This window comes from Schistocerca americana, chromosome 2 (assembly GCF_021461395.2).
Source record: "Schistocerca americana isolate TAMUIC-IGC-003095 chromosome 2, iqSchAmer2.1, whole genome shotgun sequence".
Lineage (NCBI taxonomy): Eukaryota > Metazoa > Arthropoda > Insecta > Orthoptera > Acrididae > Schistocerca > Schistocerca americana.
In genome coordinates, this window is record NC_060120.1 from 557420081 (window position 1) to 557438171 (window position 18091).

The 18091-nt window shown below is 42.2% G+C and overlaps 1 protein-coding gene across 1 annotated transcript in view; it reads right to left on the minus strand.

Annotated features, from left to right (window-relative positions):
- Positions 1 to 18091, minus strand: part of LOC124594934 (U3 small nucleolar ribonucleoprotein protein IMP3) — an 85711-nt gene that overhangs the window by 34680 nt on the left and 32940 nt on the right. The window contains exon 3 of the mRNA XM_047133433.1: positions 6962 to 7168. Coding sequence (XP_046989389.1) covers positions 6962 to 7168 — 207 coding nt within the window. The remainder of the gene's footprint in view (positions 1 to 6961; positions 7169 to 18091) is intronic.

The following is an 18091-nucleotide window of genomic DNA, read 5'->3' on the forward strand; positions in this document are numbered from 1 at the left end:
AAGATACAAACAATGAGAGACTGAGAAGGATTACAAAAGATTGTTAAATTTTACAACCAAAGCTCACAGTCAAGCTGAACTGTCACCAAGCAAGAACCCAAAAACTTCATCTGGCGCGAAACGATATGAAACACTGCACTTGTGGTTCTAGCCAAAGGATTTCCACAATCAGATCCAATGTTAATAGAAAAAGCTAGAGAATATCATTAAACTCTGATGATTAAAGAAAATTTTAATGCTTCAGCAGAACGGCTGATTCAATTTAAACACCACTATGGGATTCGAGAAATTGCTCTTCAGGGCAAAATACACAGTATTAATAAAGAAGCAGCTGGTACTTCTTGAGATGAAATCTTTGGTTGCATCAAACAGAACATTTTTCTTCAAAACAGATTTAAAATGCTGACAAAATTTGATAGTACCAGAAGGGCATGCCCACACGAACTTCAGACTCTTGGGCTAAAGTGTGGGCTACTGGACGGAAGCCTAGTAAAGATTAAAGAAAGACTAACTATTCTTTTCTGCACAAATTCAAGAATTCCAGTTCGTAACACAAAGTTACTGGGAAATTGAAAAAACTGTACACATTCATAGGAACAACAAATTTAAAACTTTATAAAAAGCATGAGAAACAAATGTGTGTATTTAATGACAAACTACAGTTTCAAATATTGAAAATTATACCTGAAATTCAACTGAACTGTAATAGGTACACTACATGATCAAAAGTATCCGGACACTTGGCTGAAAATGAAAAGTTCATGGCGCCCTCCTCCATCGGTAATGCTGGAATTCAGTATGGTGTTGGCCCTCCCTTAGCCTTGATGACAGCTTCCACTCTCATAGACTTACGTTAAATCAGGTGTGGGAATGTTTTTTGCGCAATGGCAATCTATTCTTCATGGAGTGCTGCACTGAGAAGAGGTATCAATGTCAGTCGGTGAGGCCCAGCACGAAATTGGTGTTTCTAAACATTCCAAAGGTGTTCAATAAGATTCAGATCAGGACTCTGTGCAGGCCAGTCCATTACAGGGACATTATTGTCATGTAACCACTCTGCCACAGGCCATGCATTATGAACAGGTGCTCGATCATGTTGAAAGATGCAATCGCCATCCCTGAATTGCTCTTCAACAGTGGGAAGCAAGAAGGTGCTTAAAACAGCAATGTAGGCTTATGCTGCGATAGTGCCAGACAAACAACAAGGGTTGCAAGCCCCCTTCATGAAAAACACAACCACACCATAACACCACCACCTCCGAATTTTACTGTTGGCACTAAGCATGCTGTTAGATGACGTTCACCGGGCATTCGCCATACCCACACCCTGCCATTGGATCGCCACATTGTGTACCATGATTCGTCACTCCACACAACATTTTTCCACTGTTCAATCGTCCAATGTTTACGCTCCTTACACCAAGCGAGGTGTAGTTTGGCATTTACCAGCGTGATGTGTGGCTTATGAACAGCCACTCAACCATAAAATCCAAGTTTTCTCACCTTCCACCGAACTGTCATAGTATTTGGAGTGGATCCTGATGCAGTTTGGAATTCCTGTGTGATGGTTTGGACAGATGTCTGCCTATTACACATTACGACCCTCTTCAACTGTCGGCGGTCTCTCTCTGTCAACAGACGAGGTCGGCCTGTACGCTTTTGTGCTGCACAAGTCCCTTCATGTTTCCACTTCACTATCACATCGGAAACAGTGGACCCAGGAATGTTTAGGAGCGTGGAAATCTCACATACAGACGTATGACACAAGTGACACCCAATCACCTGACGACGTTCGAAGTCCATGAGTTCCACAGAATGCCCCATTCTGCTCTTTCATGATGTCTAATGACTACTGAGATCGCTGGTATGGAGTACCTGGCAGTAGGTGGCATCACAATGCACCTAATATGAAAAACCTATGTTTTTTGGGGTGTCCGAATACTTTTGATCACATAGTATATAGATGTACTACCCTAAATGGACATACAAAAAATTTGTGTGTCATTTTAGGTAGTACATCTATACCTATTATAGTGTCCTCGAATTTCAGGAATAACCATCAGAAAGAAGCCTGGCGCTATTTTCAAAATATGGTTACATTCTGTTGGTTCCTGCGGATATGTATCTGGAGCACAAATGGCTACCTGAAAGAGCTGTTCTTTTACTGGACATCAACACCTTGTCATGTTGAACAAAATGTTATTGTTCTGGGTGAGTGGATAATTTCTATGAGATATCTTCTACGTTGCAGTAAATCACTCATATAACCATGGACAAAGGAGTGTTTGTGGTTCTGAAACAACGCTACTGGTAGAACCTCATGAAATCTGTGCAAGAAGGTTCAGACATACTCAGCTACTTGAAATCCCTGAATGAGATTGATGCAGTCCATGGTATTTATAAGGCTTGGGACAACATGCAGATAACAAAAATAGCTTGCTTGTGAAAGAAAATTGCAATACATTCTGCTGAAACTGTTTTTGAAGGTTATGAAGCAATACATATTTCATGGACAAAGCATCTTCAATAGAGAATGAGAAGAAAGAGGAGGTGGTCCAAAAAACCATTACCAGCGAGACAATGAAATGTATTCATCCCTTTTAGAATATTCAGGGCAAAATTTGTTTTGTCTACACCAATTTTTAACTCTCCAGAAAACGAGAACAATCACCAGGAAAAAAGTGAATAAAATACATAGATAGAAAAATCAGACCACGATTTCTTGAAATTAAGTGGAAAACAAGAGGTATGAAAACCTGTGTTTTTGGCTCTTGCCTGATAGCAGTCCAAGTTCGGCGACAGCTCTGGTTATATAATGTAACAGCTTTTCTTTATTTCTTCTCTTCTTGAAGTCTCTCACCGTTTGTAATTCATCTGTCAGCTTGCAGTGAGCAATGTGTACATAATGCAGTATGTGTTTTCCAATGTCACATGTAGCATGCTTCGTAAACACAGTAAATAGTACATTTCAGTAGAAACTTGTGTATTTTGTATTACCTGTATCCATGATTTTAAGTTATGCATGCAGTCTTAAGATTGTATTAACACAAATGATGAGGAGATAACTGTATATATGAAACAGGTTATTCACTTCAAAGAAGGAACTTCATCCACTATTAAAAAAATTGAATATCAGCTAATTAATAGCTTTTAGTTTTATTAACAAGCCTCCTACGAAAGATTAAAATTTAATTGTTCATTAGCAGTTAAAAGTTGATCCCTTTACAAAATTTCAACAACTACGTGAGCCAACTTGTGATGACACAGTGCATCTGTTCAGTTATTCTTAAGGTAATATTCACCATGTATGGCTGTCTAAGGATTGCAATGAGAGTTACAGGAAAGTAAAGAATATCAGTGATTTATTTATTATCATGTCAGAAGCATGAAGTATACAACACAAGGAAATCGATCGTTGACATCAGTTTATATATTGTTTGACCAGAAATTGGCCACCTTGAGTGCATTTAGTGTTGCCCTCATCTGCCCTCTCATGATGCATGTGAACATTGTGGTATATGGTTGTTAGCCTGCACAGCACAACAGTTGGTAACAACTGGATGCACAGAATGGCCTCACTTTTGCGGGTTGGTCTTGCATTTTGGGGTACCAGAGTGTAGACTGCAGAGGGCCTTCCATGTTGTCCACTTTGCTGAATGACTTGGAGCGACCGACCTCTTCCTTCGGAACCACACCAGGGTGTACACGTGGACAAGGAATAAAAAAACAGTCCTCGGTTTTTCCCAGACAAAAAATACATTTTCTCCTAGGCGAAAATACGCTTTTTCCGTGTTAAGTGACAGTATACTTGCCCTCTCGATTGTAAAACCTATCTATCCTTTGAATAGTTACGGTTTCATACACCGGCGGAGAGCCTCCCACTACTTTAGGAAACGAAACCCAGAAAAAAAACGCGTTTTTGGAAACACCTTCAATTTGCATCAACATGTACGCTGCATATTTTTGTACTGCGAAAGTATATAGTCAAATTCTACCAAACATAGCACATTAGTTTCCAAAGTACTGAAATCGAGATCACAATGCGCTTTTGTAAGCCAATCACAGCTCAAGTCACATGATCTCACCAGCCGAAGATACCAAATATTCATCGCATTTACATGGGGCTCGCAAAACCGGATTTCATAAACCGATCTCCTAATAGCGTTCCTGGAGGGTCACGTAAACACTTTAAAATAGATTCTGGAAATCCGCTTCTGGATGCCGGTTTTCCAGTTCTGCAATCTATTTTCGCTAACATGTAAATGCAGCCGGTATTGAAACGTGCTTGGGCTGTCAGATTATGTGTTGTTTTTAAAAATTTCGGCTAATATTGACGGAGTGGCTTATTGTACAGTGAAAGATAATTAGAAATATTAGACTGAAGCTGATTACACCTCATCAACTGAAGAGAAACATCGATTGTGCTGACTAAATCATAAACTATATCTGCTGTTTTCCAGGCGCCGTAGTTATCTGAGCTAGCAAATCCGTTTCAGACCTTAACATGTAAACACGACAGTGAAAAACAGTATTCGAAATTCGGTTTTCGTCTTTCAGAAATTTAGTGATTCAGAGCATAGGACACGTGATGTTGTCAGCCTACAGCAACATTGTTAAGTAGCGAGAAAAGTTATGGTTTCAAATGATTCAAATGGCTCTGAGAGCTATGGGACTTAACATCTGAAGTCATCAGTCCCCTAGAACTTAGAACTACTTAAACCTAACTAACCTAAGGACATCACACACATCCATGCCCGAGGCAGGATTCGAACCTGCAACCGTAGCAGTCGCGCAGTTCCGGACTGAAGCACCTAGAACCGCTCGGCCACCAAGGCCGGTGTTAATGGTTTAAGTTAATGTACATAGTGTAGCTATAAGAAACGCTAAGCTTTCACATATTGTCTTTCTTGCGTGCTTTACACTTCGATACATCATACAAATGTGCCAGTAAATTTTAAGTAATGGCATAAATGTCTGGCCTTCTGGACTCGAATTTCTTCTAAGTGTCTGGTCTTCAAAGTGTTAAGCTTTAACTGAAAATCAAGATTTAAGAAATCCAAAGCACGTTCGTACATGTAACATAACTAATGTTGCGTAAAATGAAATGTCTTTGAAAGTAATGCTTTTCAAACCACCAATTGCAATATTTTCCCGCGACCTGTTAGAATTCGTTTCAGCAGTTCTCAGAGAGCGCCAGCTATGACGATGTAGGAAGCCTGTCTTTCGTACAGATATGGCATTAAGAGATCTTACATTACGTCACAAATGAAACAGGACATCAGAGGATACTCCAAGAGCATCGGAATTTTATAAACCATACTAAAATGCATAATTTGACTTAAAGAGCGCATTAATGTATCTAAATTCACAATGAGGTAGGCCTCAAGCTGATATTAAACTTTTCAATGTGGTTTTCGGAATGCAAATTTTCTATAAGTACCAGCACTGTATTATCTCATGTTTAGTTCTTTATTATGGCACAATGGCGTATGTCGCAGAAGATAACAGTGAGCACTTGAAATTCCGCAAACGGTTGACGCCAGTAGTGTTCCTAATAAACTTGACTGCCTCTGCAGAAAAGATTAAAAAGATTAATTAAAGCCTATTTTTTAGCAAATCGACAAAAATAGTTTCATTGTTCTACAAGGCAATTAATACCAGACAACCAAAAACCTGGAAATAAAACCAGAAAACTGAAACTAACTAATTCTGCCTTCAACAAAGTCTTCCTCAAACTGACATAGCTCCCAACTGTCTTCATCCTAAATGTAGCATTCACAGAACACATTAGCCCCTTCTCATCTGTTTACTTTGCAATGCCTGTGAATTTTCCCACATGAGGACTGTCACTTGATCTCCCAGTTACAGTGACCTTGGGAACTATTAGCAACCAAAGCATCTGGTAGGAAATGCGTAGCTAGCTGCTTTCCAGTAGTGCTTCTGTGGATTTGTGTGTGTGTGTGTGTGTGTGTGTGTGTGTGTGTGTGTGTGTGTGAGTGCAAGCACAATTTGCTCTATCAATGCTTGCAAAAGGTTATCTTTATAATAATATTTTTTTTTTAAAAAAAGGTTTTAATGTAAGTGCACAACAATCTCATTCCCAACCTCATTCAGCTGTGCACCACGTCACACCATGTATGGTGTAACCTAACTAGCATCAGCAAAATGTGGGTCTTGTCAGCAGTCATCAGCATCCTCATTTGTCTCACATTAACTAGCCTTTCCTCTCTGTCAAAATAAAGATGTTGACAAAGTGAACATTAATAGTCCATTTATGACTATAAATCGTGTTTCAGTTACAGCAGACATCATGCAGTCCCTACAAAGACGCCAACCAGTCTCTCACAAAATCACTTTCCTTTTGCAGTTTCTCTAGCTCTTCTATCATATACTCTTGGCTTGAATATGCTGATGTTTTTGTGCTCACTACCAAAAATCCCCAGATGTAAACCTACACCTCATTCATTATTGTTACCTAGCAGAAATCTTCCTTTTCTCAATATTCTAGTTGCTTTACGTCTCAGAACAGTATCAAAAGTCTACTACATTGTACCTGCTTCTGTAACTGCAAGAGATTCCTCACCAATGGGCTGTTTCAGTAAGCTGAAGCTATTATTCAAAATAAAACTACCAGAATCTGTTCTTTTCTTTGTGGATTTTCTGTCAACTAATGCCAACCATGAAGTAGAATCACAAATAACTCATATATAAAAAAGATGCCACGGAAAAGAAAAATGTTACTCAACACTGTGACAGTCTGATCTCTCATACTGAGCATATTTATGACATTAAGATAGCTTATGTTTATAAATGATAACAGATATCACATAAAGAGCAGACTTCATATTTCCTTGTGCTACAAGAAAAAAGAAAGGCACACATTTTGTGTGATATAGCTAACAATGGCAGAACAAGTGCAAGTTAAACAACATGAAATAATTCCAAAACATTCAATCTTTACCTTGTCACAAGGAATGCAGGGTCTTTTACTACTTCTGGTCCAACTCTTACATGGCCTTGTTCTACAAACTGAGTTGCCATGCGTATATTCTGAGACATTTTGTTCTTCACCATAACAACAGGCAAACGACGACGACAAAAACTTGAGGCAGTTACTTTATCACAGAGTCCCAGATCCCACTTTGTTGGAATGAGCCCCATCATATACCTGATAAAAAAGAGAAAGTTATACCGATAAATTGAAAGCACAATGATTATTTCTAAACCATCGATAAGGCATAGATAAGCTGAAAGGGTTCCACCACTTGTGAAAATTGAAAATTAATTCACATATGAACAACAATCATACTGGTGCGAGTTGTGGTGCTTGCAATGCAGAATGCAGAACAGCTGTTAAAACCGCTGCCTGGCTGTCTGTGGGTTGACAGCTGAAACCCAACCATAAACAATTATTTGTCATTTAGTCTTTATCACTTCTGGAATGTTCTCAAAATTTAGTATGTTCATAATAATTGCATAATCTGCAATGTTTGCTGTTTGTACAAATAACGACACTCTCCATCCAGGAGTTGAGTTCTGTTCTGGTTGATGATGGTCTTCTTATTAAATGTGCTTTCAGTGCTAAGTGCTGTACGTCACTGACAAAGCTGCTTTCAGATTTGGACTTGACTCTGGTTATGGTGTGACACTGTTTGGTGGAGACACTGGGTGCTTCAAACCATCTGCATCAATATGGCTTTAATTAGGCTACATAAGAATATTGTCTGCAACATAAGTAAGTAGCTATTGTGAACACAGTGTTCCATATGTACTGTTGTGTGTAGTGATCATTAATATTATTTACAAGAATAAGCAAAGATGCATGAACTTCCATGTCATTTCTGTGATGCATTTATCCATTACATGTTTGCTTCTTTTATAAGCTCTAAGTAGGCTGCTCTGGGGGAAGGAGGTGGGAATTGTCTCGGCAGCCAATAGGTATGAGCTGTTCACAAGCTTTCGTTCCCATCATCCTCCACACCGGGCCCAAGTAAAAGTGTGTAACCAGTAGCTGGTCCTTGATATACTGAATACTGGAACTGGGGTGGAATGAAATGTTAAAATGCTCTACTTATGTGTTATAACTGAACCAACAACTTCACTAATGATCTGTCACTTTGATGTTTTTATGTGCTTTTATAAGTCTGTATTTTCACAGCCACTTTCCTGTAGTTTCTTGTAGCTATGGACCTGCTGTGCAGTGCCACAATTTCTTGCTGTGTGACTTCGTTTTCATCTGCAGAGGAGTTAGAAGAGAGCTTTATGACCTACAAGCTATGAAAAGACCTAATTGCTTTTACGGAACTGCTACTGTTTTTTTGTAGCTTTTATAGAATACATACATTGGGTGAACAGATCTCATACCAATAAGAACAATATTTTCGAAATGAAACTTATAACATCACAGAAGAGATTGACATTTCTCTTCAGCTTAGTTCAATCGTTTCCGTGTGTTGACATTGTAGGCAGGACCCCTTTCTCCCAGTGTTGACAATGCAAGAGACACTCAATCTCTATCGTGCTTTCCCGATGTCCTGTGCCCATGCTCCTTACACCAACTCTGCACAAAAATCAACACGAAACATGAAAGTCATGCTCGAGGGCTCCTCAAACCATGATGCCAGGAGTAACGTGGTAGTGCTTCTCCAAAACATTGGAAGAATGGGAGCTTTACCCAGGACGCCACCACACTGTTTGATAATGGTTGTCCAGGGTAATTCAGTACTGCAATTCCATTAATCAGCATTCCATGCTTCCAAATCACAGTACCACTTCACAAGTAACCATATGTGTTGAATCTTAATGGTAGCCTCTGCATGGGACAGTTATTGCCTAGTCCAATGGTGCAGGACGACACAGAATGTTAGAGGGAGTCCATTACTTGTTCTCAGATGAGACGCATAGATGTGATCTCAGATGCACGTGCAAATGTGAAAGGACTACAATATTTGTGGTGCACAATAATGGTGATTGTCCCTTGTGGTGATCAGAAATGGTTGACCAGAACCCTGACAATGAGTATGCCTACCCTCGTGTTCCCAAGCAGTCCAACATTGGGCCAGCAACATATCTGAATGACCCAAAAATCTGGATATTGACTGATTTGATCAGCCGGCCAAATAGAGTCCACAAAGAGGCCCCTTTCAAATTCTCTTAGTTGCTAACAATGCTGTCACATGACTACAAGGAACCTCCGTGTCATTCACACTGTTCATTCAAGATCTGACACCTTTTACATCCTCCATATACCCTACCAGACTTGATAACAAGACTAATGCACTCTGGTGGCCATTCTACCTGTCACAGAGAATTGTTGTTGTTGTTGTGGTCTTCAGTCCTGAGACTGGTTTGATGCAGCTCTCCATGCTATTCTATCCTGTGCAAGCTTTTTCATCTCCCAGTACCTACTGCAACCTACATCCTTCTGAATCTGCTTAGTGTATTCATCTCTTGGTCTCCCTCTACGATTTTTACCCTCCACGCTGCCCTCCAATACTAAATTGGTGATCCCTTGATGCCTCAGAACATGTCCTACCAACCGATCCCTTCTTCTGGTCAAGTTGTGCCACAAACTTCTCTTCTCCCCGATCCTATTCAATACTTCCTCATTAGTTATGTGATCTACCCATCTAATCTTCAGCATTCTTCTGTAGCACCACATTTCGAAAGCTTCTATTCTCTTCTTGTCCAAACTATTTATCGTCCATGTTTCACTTCCATACATGGCTACACTCCATACAAATACTTTCAGAAATGACTTCCTGACACTTAAATCAATACTGGATGTTAACAAATTTCTCTTCTTCAGAAACGCTTTCCTTGCCATTGCCAGCCTACATTTTATATCCTCTCTACTTCGACCATCATCAGTTATTTTGCTCCCCAAATAGCAAAACTCCTTTACTACTTTAAGTGCCTCATTTCCTAATCTAATTCCCTCAGCATTACCCGACTGAATTCGACTACATTCCATTATCCTTGTTTTGCTTTTGTTGATGTTCATCTTATATCCTCCTTTCAAGACACTGTCCATTCCATTCAACTGCTCTTCCAAGTCCTTTGCTGTCTCTGACAGAATTACAATGTCATCGTGAACCTCAAAGTTTTTATTTCTTCTACGTGGATTTTAATACCTACTCCGAACTTTTCTTCTGTTTCCTTTATTGCTTGCTCAATATACAGATTGAATAACATCGGGGATAGGCTACAACCCTGTCTCACTCCCTTCCCAACCACTGCTTCCCTTTCATGCCCCTCGACTCTTATAACTGCCATCTGGTTTCTGTACAAATTGTAAATAGCCTTTCGCTCCCTGTATTTTACCCCTGCCACCTTTAGAATTTGAAAGAGAGTATTCCAGTCAACATTGTCAAAAGCTTTCTCCAAGTCTACAAATGCTAGAAACGTAGGTTTGCCTTTCCTTAATCTTTCTTCTAAGATAAGTCGTAAGGTCAGTATTGCCTCACGTGTTCCAGTGTTTCTACGGAATCCAAACTGATCTTCCCCGAGGTTGGCTTCTACTAGTTTTTCCATTCGTCTGTAAAGAATTCGTGTTAGTATTTTGCAGCTGTGACTTATTAAACTGATAGTTCGGTAATTTTCACATCTGTTAACACCTGCTTTCTTTGGGATTGGAATTATTATATTCTTCTTGAAGTCTGAGGGTATTTCGCCTGTTTCATACATCTTGCTCACCAGATGGTAGAGTTTTGTCAGGACTGGCTCTCCCACGGCCGTCAGTAGTTCCAATGGAATATTGTCTACTCCGGGGGCCTTGTTTCGACTCAGGTCTTTCAGTGCTCTGTCAAACTCTTCACGCAGTATCATATCTCCCATTTCATCTTCAGCTACATCCTCTTCCATTTCCATAATATTGTGCTCAAGTACATCGCCCTTGTATAGACCCTCTATATACTCCTTCCATCTTTCTGCTTTCCCTTCTTTGCTTAGAACTGGGTTTCCATCTGAGCTCTTGATATTCATACAAGTGGTTCTCTTCTCTCCAAAGGTCTCTTTAATTTTCCTGTAGGCGGTATCTATCTTACCCCTAGTGAGATAGGCCTCTACATCCTTACATTTGTCCTCTAGCCATCCCTGCTTAGCCATTTTGCACATCCTGTCGATCTCATTTTTGAGACGTTTGTATTCCTTTTTGCCTGCTTCACTTACTGCATTTTTATATTTTCTCCTTTCATCAATTAAATTCAATATTTCTTCTGTTACCCAAGGATTTCTACTAGCCCTCGTCTTTTTACCTACTTGATCGTCTGCTGCCTTCACTACTTCATCCCTCAAAGCTACCCATTCTTCTTCTACTGTATTTATTTCCCCCATTCCTGTCAATTGTTCCCTTATGCTCTCCCTGAATCTGTACAACCTCTGGTTGTTTTGGTTTATCCAGGTCCCATCTCCTTAAATTCCCACCTTTTTGCACTTTCTTCAGTTTTAATCTACAGGTCATAACGAATAGATTGTGGTCACAGTCCAGCTCTGCCCCTGGAAATGTCTTACAATTTAAAACCTGGTTCCTAAATCTCTGTCTTACCATTATATAATCTATCTGATACCTTTTAGTATCTTCATGGTTCTTCCATGTATACAACCTTCTTTCATGATTCTTAAACCAAGTGTTAGTTATGAATATGTTGTGCTCTGTGCAAAATTCTACCAGGCGGCTTCCTCTTTCATTTCTTAGCCCCAATCCATATTCACCTACTATGTTTCCTTCTCTCCCTTTTCCTACACTCGAATTCCAGTCACCCATGACTATTAAATTTTCGTCTCCCTTCACAATCTGAATAATTTCTTTTATTTCATCATACATTTCTTCAATTTCTTCATCATCTGCAGAGCTAGTTGGCATATAAACTTGTACTACTGTAGTAGGTGTGGGCTTCGTATCTATCTTGGCCACAATAATGCGTTCACTATGCTGTTTGTAGTAGCTTACCCGCATTCCTATTTTCCTATTCATTATTAAACCTACTCCTGCATTACCCCTATTTGATTTTGTGTTTATAACCCTGTAGTCACCTGACCAGAAGTCTTGTTCCTCCTGCCACTGAACTTCACTAATTCCCACTATATCTAACTTCAACCTATCCATTTCCCTTTTTAAATTTTCTAACCTACCTGCCCGATTAAGGGATCTGACATTCCACGCTCCGATCCGTAGAACGCCAGTTTTCTTTCTCCTGATAACGACATCCTCTTGAGTAGTCCCCGCCCGGAGATCCGAATGGGGGACTATTTTACCTCCGGAATATTTTACCCAAGAGGACGCCATCATCATGTAATCATACAGTAAAGCTGCATGCCCTCGGGAAAAATTACGGCTGTAGTTTCCCCTTGCTTTCAGCCGTTCGCAGTACCAGCACAGCAAGGCCGTTTTGGTTATTGTTACAAGGCCAGATCAGTCAATCATCCAGACTGTTGCCCTTGCAACTACTGAAAAGGCTGCTGCCCCTCTTCAGGAACCACACGTTTGTCTGGCCTCTCAACAGATACCCCTCCGTTGTGGTTGCACCTACGGTACGGCTATCTGTATCGCTGAGGCACGCAAGCCTCCCCACCAACGGCAAGGTCCATGGTTCATGGGGGGGGGGGGGGGCACAGAGAATTACAATTCACAAATCTAAATCATTTACATACCTGCTAACATTGTGGGTGTGAACAAAATTACACTGACATCCGACAAAGTCTTTGGATGCTTTTTTTTTTGTCAGGCTGTGTAATTCATATCATGTGAATAAATCATTCATTAACGAAACTAAGTCAGTCAAATTTAACAACTGGAGATATCAATACTAGCCATTCAATAAAGGGCTATGTCAGTATATTGACTAGCAAACCTGTTGCCTGGCTACTCACAAGCAAAAATGTGTTGTCAGATCTACAAAAGATAGAGTATGTTACAGTATCTCATGTGGCTGCTGAAATCACTTGGCTTTGTATGTTCTTACCGGAGGTTTTTGGTTGGTTGGTTGTTTGGGGAAGGAGACCAGACAGCGTGGTCATCGGTCTCATCGAATTAGGGAAGGATGGGGAAGGAAGTCGGCCGTGCCCTTTCAGAGGAACCATCCCGACATTTGCCTGGAGTGATTTAGGGAAGTCACGGAAAACCTAAATCAGGATGGCCGGACGCGGGATTGAACCGTTGTCCTCCCAAATGCGAGGGAGGTTTTTGTAAACATGGAGTAATCGTCTCAACTTTTAGTGGACAACCACAGTGCATTACATTCAATGAAAAACAATGGATAAAAAAAAATATATTAAAATAAAAAAACCATTATGTTTCATAACTTCCATGACAAAATAGTAATTTCTCCATTCTTGTTTTCTATATCAGAATAAAAAACTCATTAACAGACATATTCACAGAAACACTTCCAAAAGAAAAGTTTCAAAACATGATGGAAGACCGGGAAGTAATGCACAATAATTTTATCAGCAATAAGTTTAATTGGTAATGCCCCATTCGTAGAAGTCTGTTTGATTGGAGTACAGCTATTTGCAGACTGCTGATTTCACTGACTCATCTGTTGCAGAGCTCTGGCAAGCCATGAATTTCTTCATGCAAAAAAACAGATTAAAATCCGACAGTGCCAGATCTGGACTGTCTGGTGGATGCTGGAGCACCTTGCACCCAAATTTGGCAATTTCCTCTTGAAGATGAGCAGCAATATGGGGGCAAGCGGTTGTCTGTCAAGTTCTTAGTGACCCCGCAAGCATTAACATTATGAAATTTCAATGTGCCATTAACAGTATCGTACACTACACAATAAGAAATATTTAACTGCTGCAGTAAGATTCACAGCTGCACATGCCAGTCGCTCAAAACTGTTGCCTCAATGGCTCTCACATTCTGTGGGGCTGCAGCTGTTACTGGCCACCCGGAGCATGGTGATCACTAAGGTTCGTATGGCCATCTAGAAAGACTGTACACCACCTGCAGACATTGCTATGGTCCACATAGTCATCCCCTTACATTCCACGCATGTTGGGTTATTGGTTTAAAAAAGGGGAGAAGGGACCAAACTACGAGGTAATCGGTCCCTTGTTCCCAATAAAACAATGCTACAAGTGTGAGAATAAAACAAACAAGACATAAAACACAAAATGGAAAGAAAGGAAAAACCACAAGAACAAAGGAAAGGCAACGAACACTAAAAGGGAAAAAAGAGGACAAGAAAACAACAGAGAGATGCTGTAAACAGAAGAGAGTAAAACAAGAATGCAGATTATAGTGGCTGGCCGACCACGAGAATAAAAAGGAAAAGCCAGCCACTCTGCAACACATTAAAACCTCCACCCTAAAAGCACTAGGGTGGAGGACACAGAGGAACAAAGGACATGCGCTAAAACTTAGATCAAACGATAAAACCCACCCTCACGAATAAAACGTAAAACTAATTCAGCCAATGACGTGTTGTCAGATAAAATGAACGGCAACGAGTCCGGTAATGCAAGATTTCGTCACTGGGCAGTCAAAGTGGGACAGTGCATCAGAATATGAGCCACTGTTAACTGGGCACCACACCGACACTGAGGTGGGTCTTCACGGCGCAGGAGGTAACCGGGTGTTGCCCAAGCGTGGCCAATGCGGAGCTGGCAGAGGACAACTGATTCCCTGCAAGAGGCCCGCATGGAAGACTTCCGCACATTCGTAGTCTCCTTAATGACATGTAGTTTGTTGTGCGTACTGTTACGCCATTCCGTCTCCCACAGCCAAAAAAAAACCTGCAGTGTAAGTCAGAACGCAGGTCAGGTTTAGAGATGGCCATCTCCAGAAGCGGTATCCATGTAGCCTGTTTGGCCAGCCTGTCGGCAAGTTTGTTGCCTGGGATGCCGATGTGTCCTGGGATCCACACAAACACCACTGAACAATGGGACTGGTCCAGGGCATAGATGGACTCCTGGATGGACGCCACCAAAGGATGGTGAGGGTAGCACTGGTTGATAGCTTGTAGGCTGCTCAAGGAGTCAGTACACAGAAGAAACAATTCCTCGGGGCATAAACGGATATACTGAAGTGCACGAGATATGACCACCAATTCTACAGTGAATACACTGAAGCCATCGGGCAAGGAATGCTGTCCAATATAGCCTCTGTGGACAAAGGCATAGCCAACATTACCATCAGCCATCGAGAGGTCGTTGTAAACCACTTCAGAGCCCCAGAACACTTCAAGAATTGAGAGGAAGTGACAGTGGATATCTGCAGTGTTAACGGAGTCCTTAGGGCCATGCGAAAGATCCAGGCGAAGCTTCGGCCTACAGCTACACCACAGAGGCGTACGTTTGACCTCAAGAAGAGTTGGTATAGGCAAGGACTCCAGTTCAGCCAGAAGCGATCGCACATGAACCGCAATCGTTAGCCCTGATCTGGGCCGACTATGCGGGATATAAACCATAATGGTTTGGAAAAGAAGATGCTACTTAGGATGTCCAGGAGAGCTATGAATGTGTGCAATGTAACTGGTGAGCAGTTGTGCATGTCTGATCTTCAATGGAGCGACTCCAGCCTCCACTTGACACCGGAATCGTCCTAATCTGCACCCCAGTTGGTGTTGCTCAGGCAGCGGAGGGCATTGAGGTGCTGCCAACACTTCCATTTAAGCTGACGAAGATGAGGGAGCCAAGTTAAACTGGCATCGAAAACCAGACCTAAGAATCAATATGTTTCCACTACAGTGAGTCGATCATATTTAAGGTAAAGTGCTGGTTCCGGATGAACGGTACGACACTGACAGAAATGCATGACACACATCTTCACAGCAGAAAACTGAAAGCCATGGGCTACAGCCCATGGCTGTGCCTTGTGGATGGCTCCCTGCAGGCACAGCTCTGCAACACCAGTACTGGAGCAGCCGTACGAAATGAATAAGTCATCTGCATACAGAGAAGGTGAGATGGAGGGCCCGACAGCTGGTGCTAGACTGTTAATGGCCACTAAAAATAGAGACACACTCAATACAGAGCCCTGTGGGACCCCATTCTCTTGGGTATGGATGGAAATATGGGAGGCACCAACTTGGACATCGAAAGTACGGAGTGACAGAAAGTTTTGGATAAAAATCGGGAGCAAGCCCCAGGGATCCCACTCATACAATGTGGCAGCAAGGATATGATGTTGCCAGGTCATGCCGTATGCTTTACGAAGTCTAAAAAGATGGCAACCAGGTGTTGGCACCTGGAAAAGGCTGTTCGGATGGCAGACTCGAGGGACAGTGGTAGAGCGACCCAGGTGGAAGCTGCCCTGACATAGAGTCAGTAGGCCATGTGATTCCAGGACCCAACCCAACTGCCGGCACACCATAAGTTCCAGCATCTTACAAAGAACGTTGGTGAGGCTGATGGGCCGATAGCTACCCACATCAAGTGGGTTTTTACCGGGTTTGAGCACTGGAATGATGGTGCTCTCCCGCCATTGCGATGGAAAGCTGCCATCACACCAGATCCGGTTGAAGATGATGAGGATATGTCGCTTGTAGTCAGATGAGAGATGTTAATCATCTGGCTGTGGAACCGATCGGGCCCAGAAGATGAGTCGGGGCAATGTGCAAGGGCACTGAGGAGCCCCTACTCTGTAAAAGGGGGGTTATAGGACTCAGTGTGCCACGTAGTGAATGAGAGGGCTTTCCTTTCCTGCCCTGTTTGAGAGTGCGAAAGGCTGGGGAGTAATTCTCAGACACAGAGGCTCAAGCACAGTGCTCGGCAATCGCATTTACGTTGGTAGATATCATGCCGTTTATGGTAACACTGGGAACACCTGTTGAGGTCTGGTACCCAAAAAGATGTCTGATCTTTGCCCAGATTTGGGAAGGTGATGTGTGGCACCCAATGGTCGAGGTGTATCTCTCCTAACACTCCTGCTTCCATCGTTTGATAAGTTGGCAAACGCGGGCACGAAGCCATTTATGAGGTGCTCCAGGAAAGGGTGCAGCTTATGCCGCTGTAAAGATCGCCGACGCTCCGTAATTGCTTGAGTGACTTGCAGCAACCACCAACAGACTTACACTGGGGGCACACTAAAGTGTGAGGGATCGCGTTTTCTGCCACAGAAACAATTGTTGTAGTCACCTGCTCAACCATCACATCGATGTGACTGTGTGGAGAAGGTTCAGCCATGACAGTAGACATGAAAGTTTCCCAGTCCGCCTTGTTCAAAGCCCATCTGGGCAGGTGTCCGTGGGCCTGATGCCGTGACAGTGACAGGAAGATGGGGAAGTGATCACTACCACACAGGTCGTCATGTGCTCTCCAGTGTATAGATGGGAGAAGTCCTGGGCTGCAAATTGATAAATCAATGGCCGAGTAACTACCATGAGTCACATTGAAATGAGTGGCGGCCCCAGTATTTAAGAGGCAGAGGTCGAACTGAGACAGTAAAGTTTCGGCATCTCTGCCTCAGCCAGTAAGCATGGTGCCAACCCACAAGGGGTAATGGGCATTAAAATCTCCCAAAAGTAGGAAAGGTTTAGGGAGTTGATCAATCAGTGAAGCTAATACATTCAGGGGTACTGCACCATCTGGAGGAAGCTATACATTGCAGACAGTTATTTCCTGTGTCGTCCTTATTCTGACAGCCACAGCTTCAAGAGGGGTTTGAAGGGGCACAGTGTCGCTACATACTGAGTTTAGGACATAAACACAAACTCCACACGACACTCGATTATAGTCGCTACGGTTCCTGTAATATCCCTCATAGCCACGGAGGGCAGGGGTCCGCATTGCCGGGAACCATGTTTCCTGGAGGGCAATGCAGATAGCAGGTGCAAAGCTTAACAGTTACTGTAGCTCAGCCAGGTGGTGGAAAAAAACTGCCGCAATTCCGGTGGAGGATGACGTCATCATGAGACTGGGAAGGCATGGAACATTCAATGAGGCAGTTTAAGCCTCAAGGTCACCTGCTGCCACCAAATTATCGCCTGACCAGTCTACATCTACTGTGTCTGAGGGTCTGGCGAGATCTAGGTCCTCAGCGGAAGCCAGAATCTCCACCCCATCCTCAGACGCAGAGCTTGTAGGTAGCGGTGTGTGGGTGCCACCGCAATTTCCTTAGTCTTAAGGGTCTTCTTTTTGGATTTCT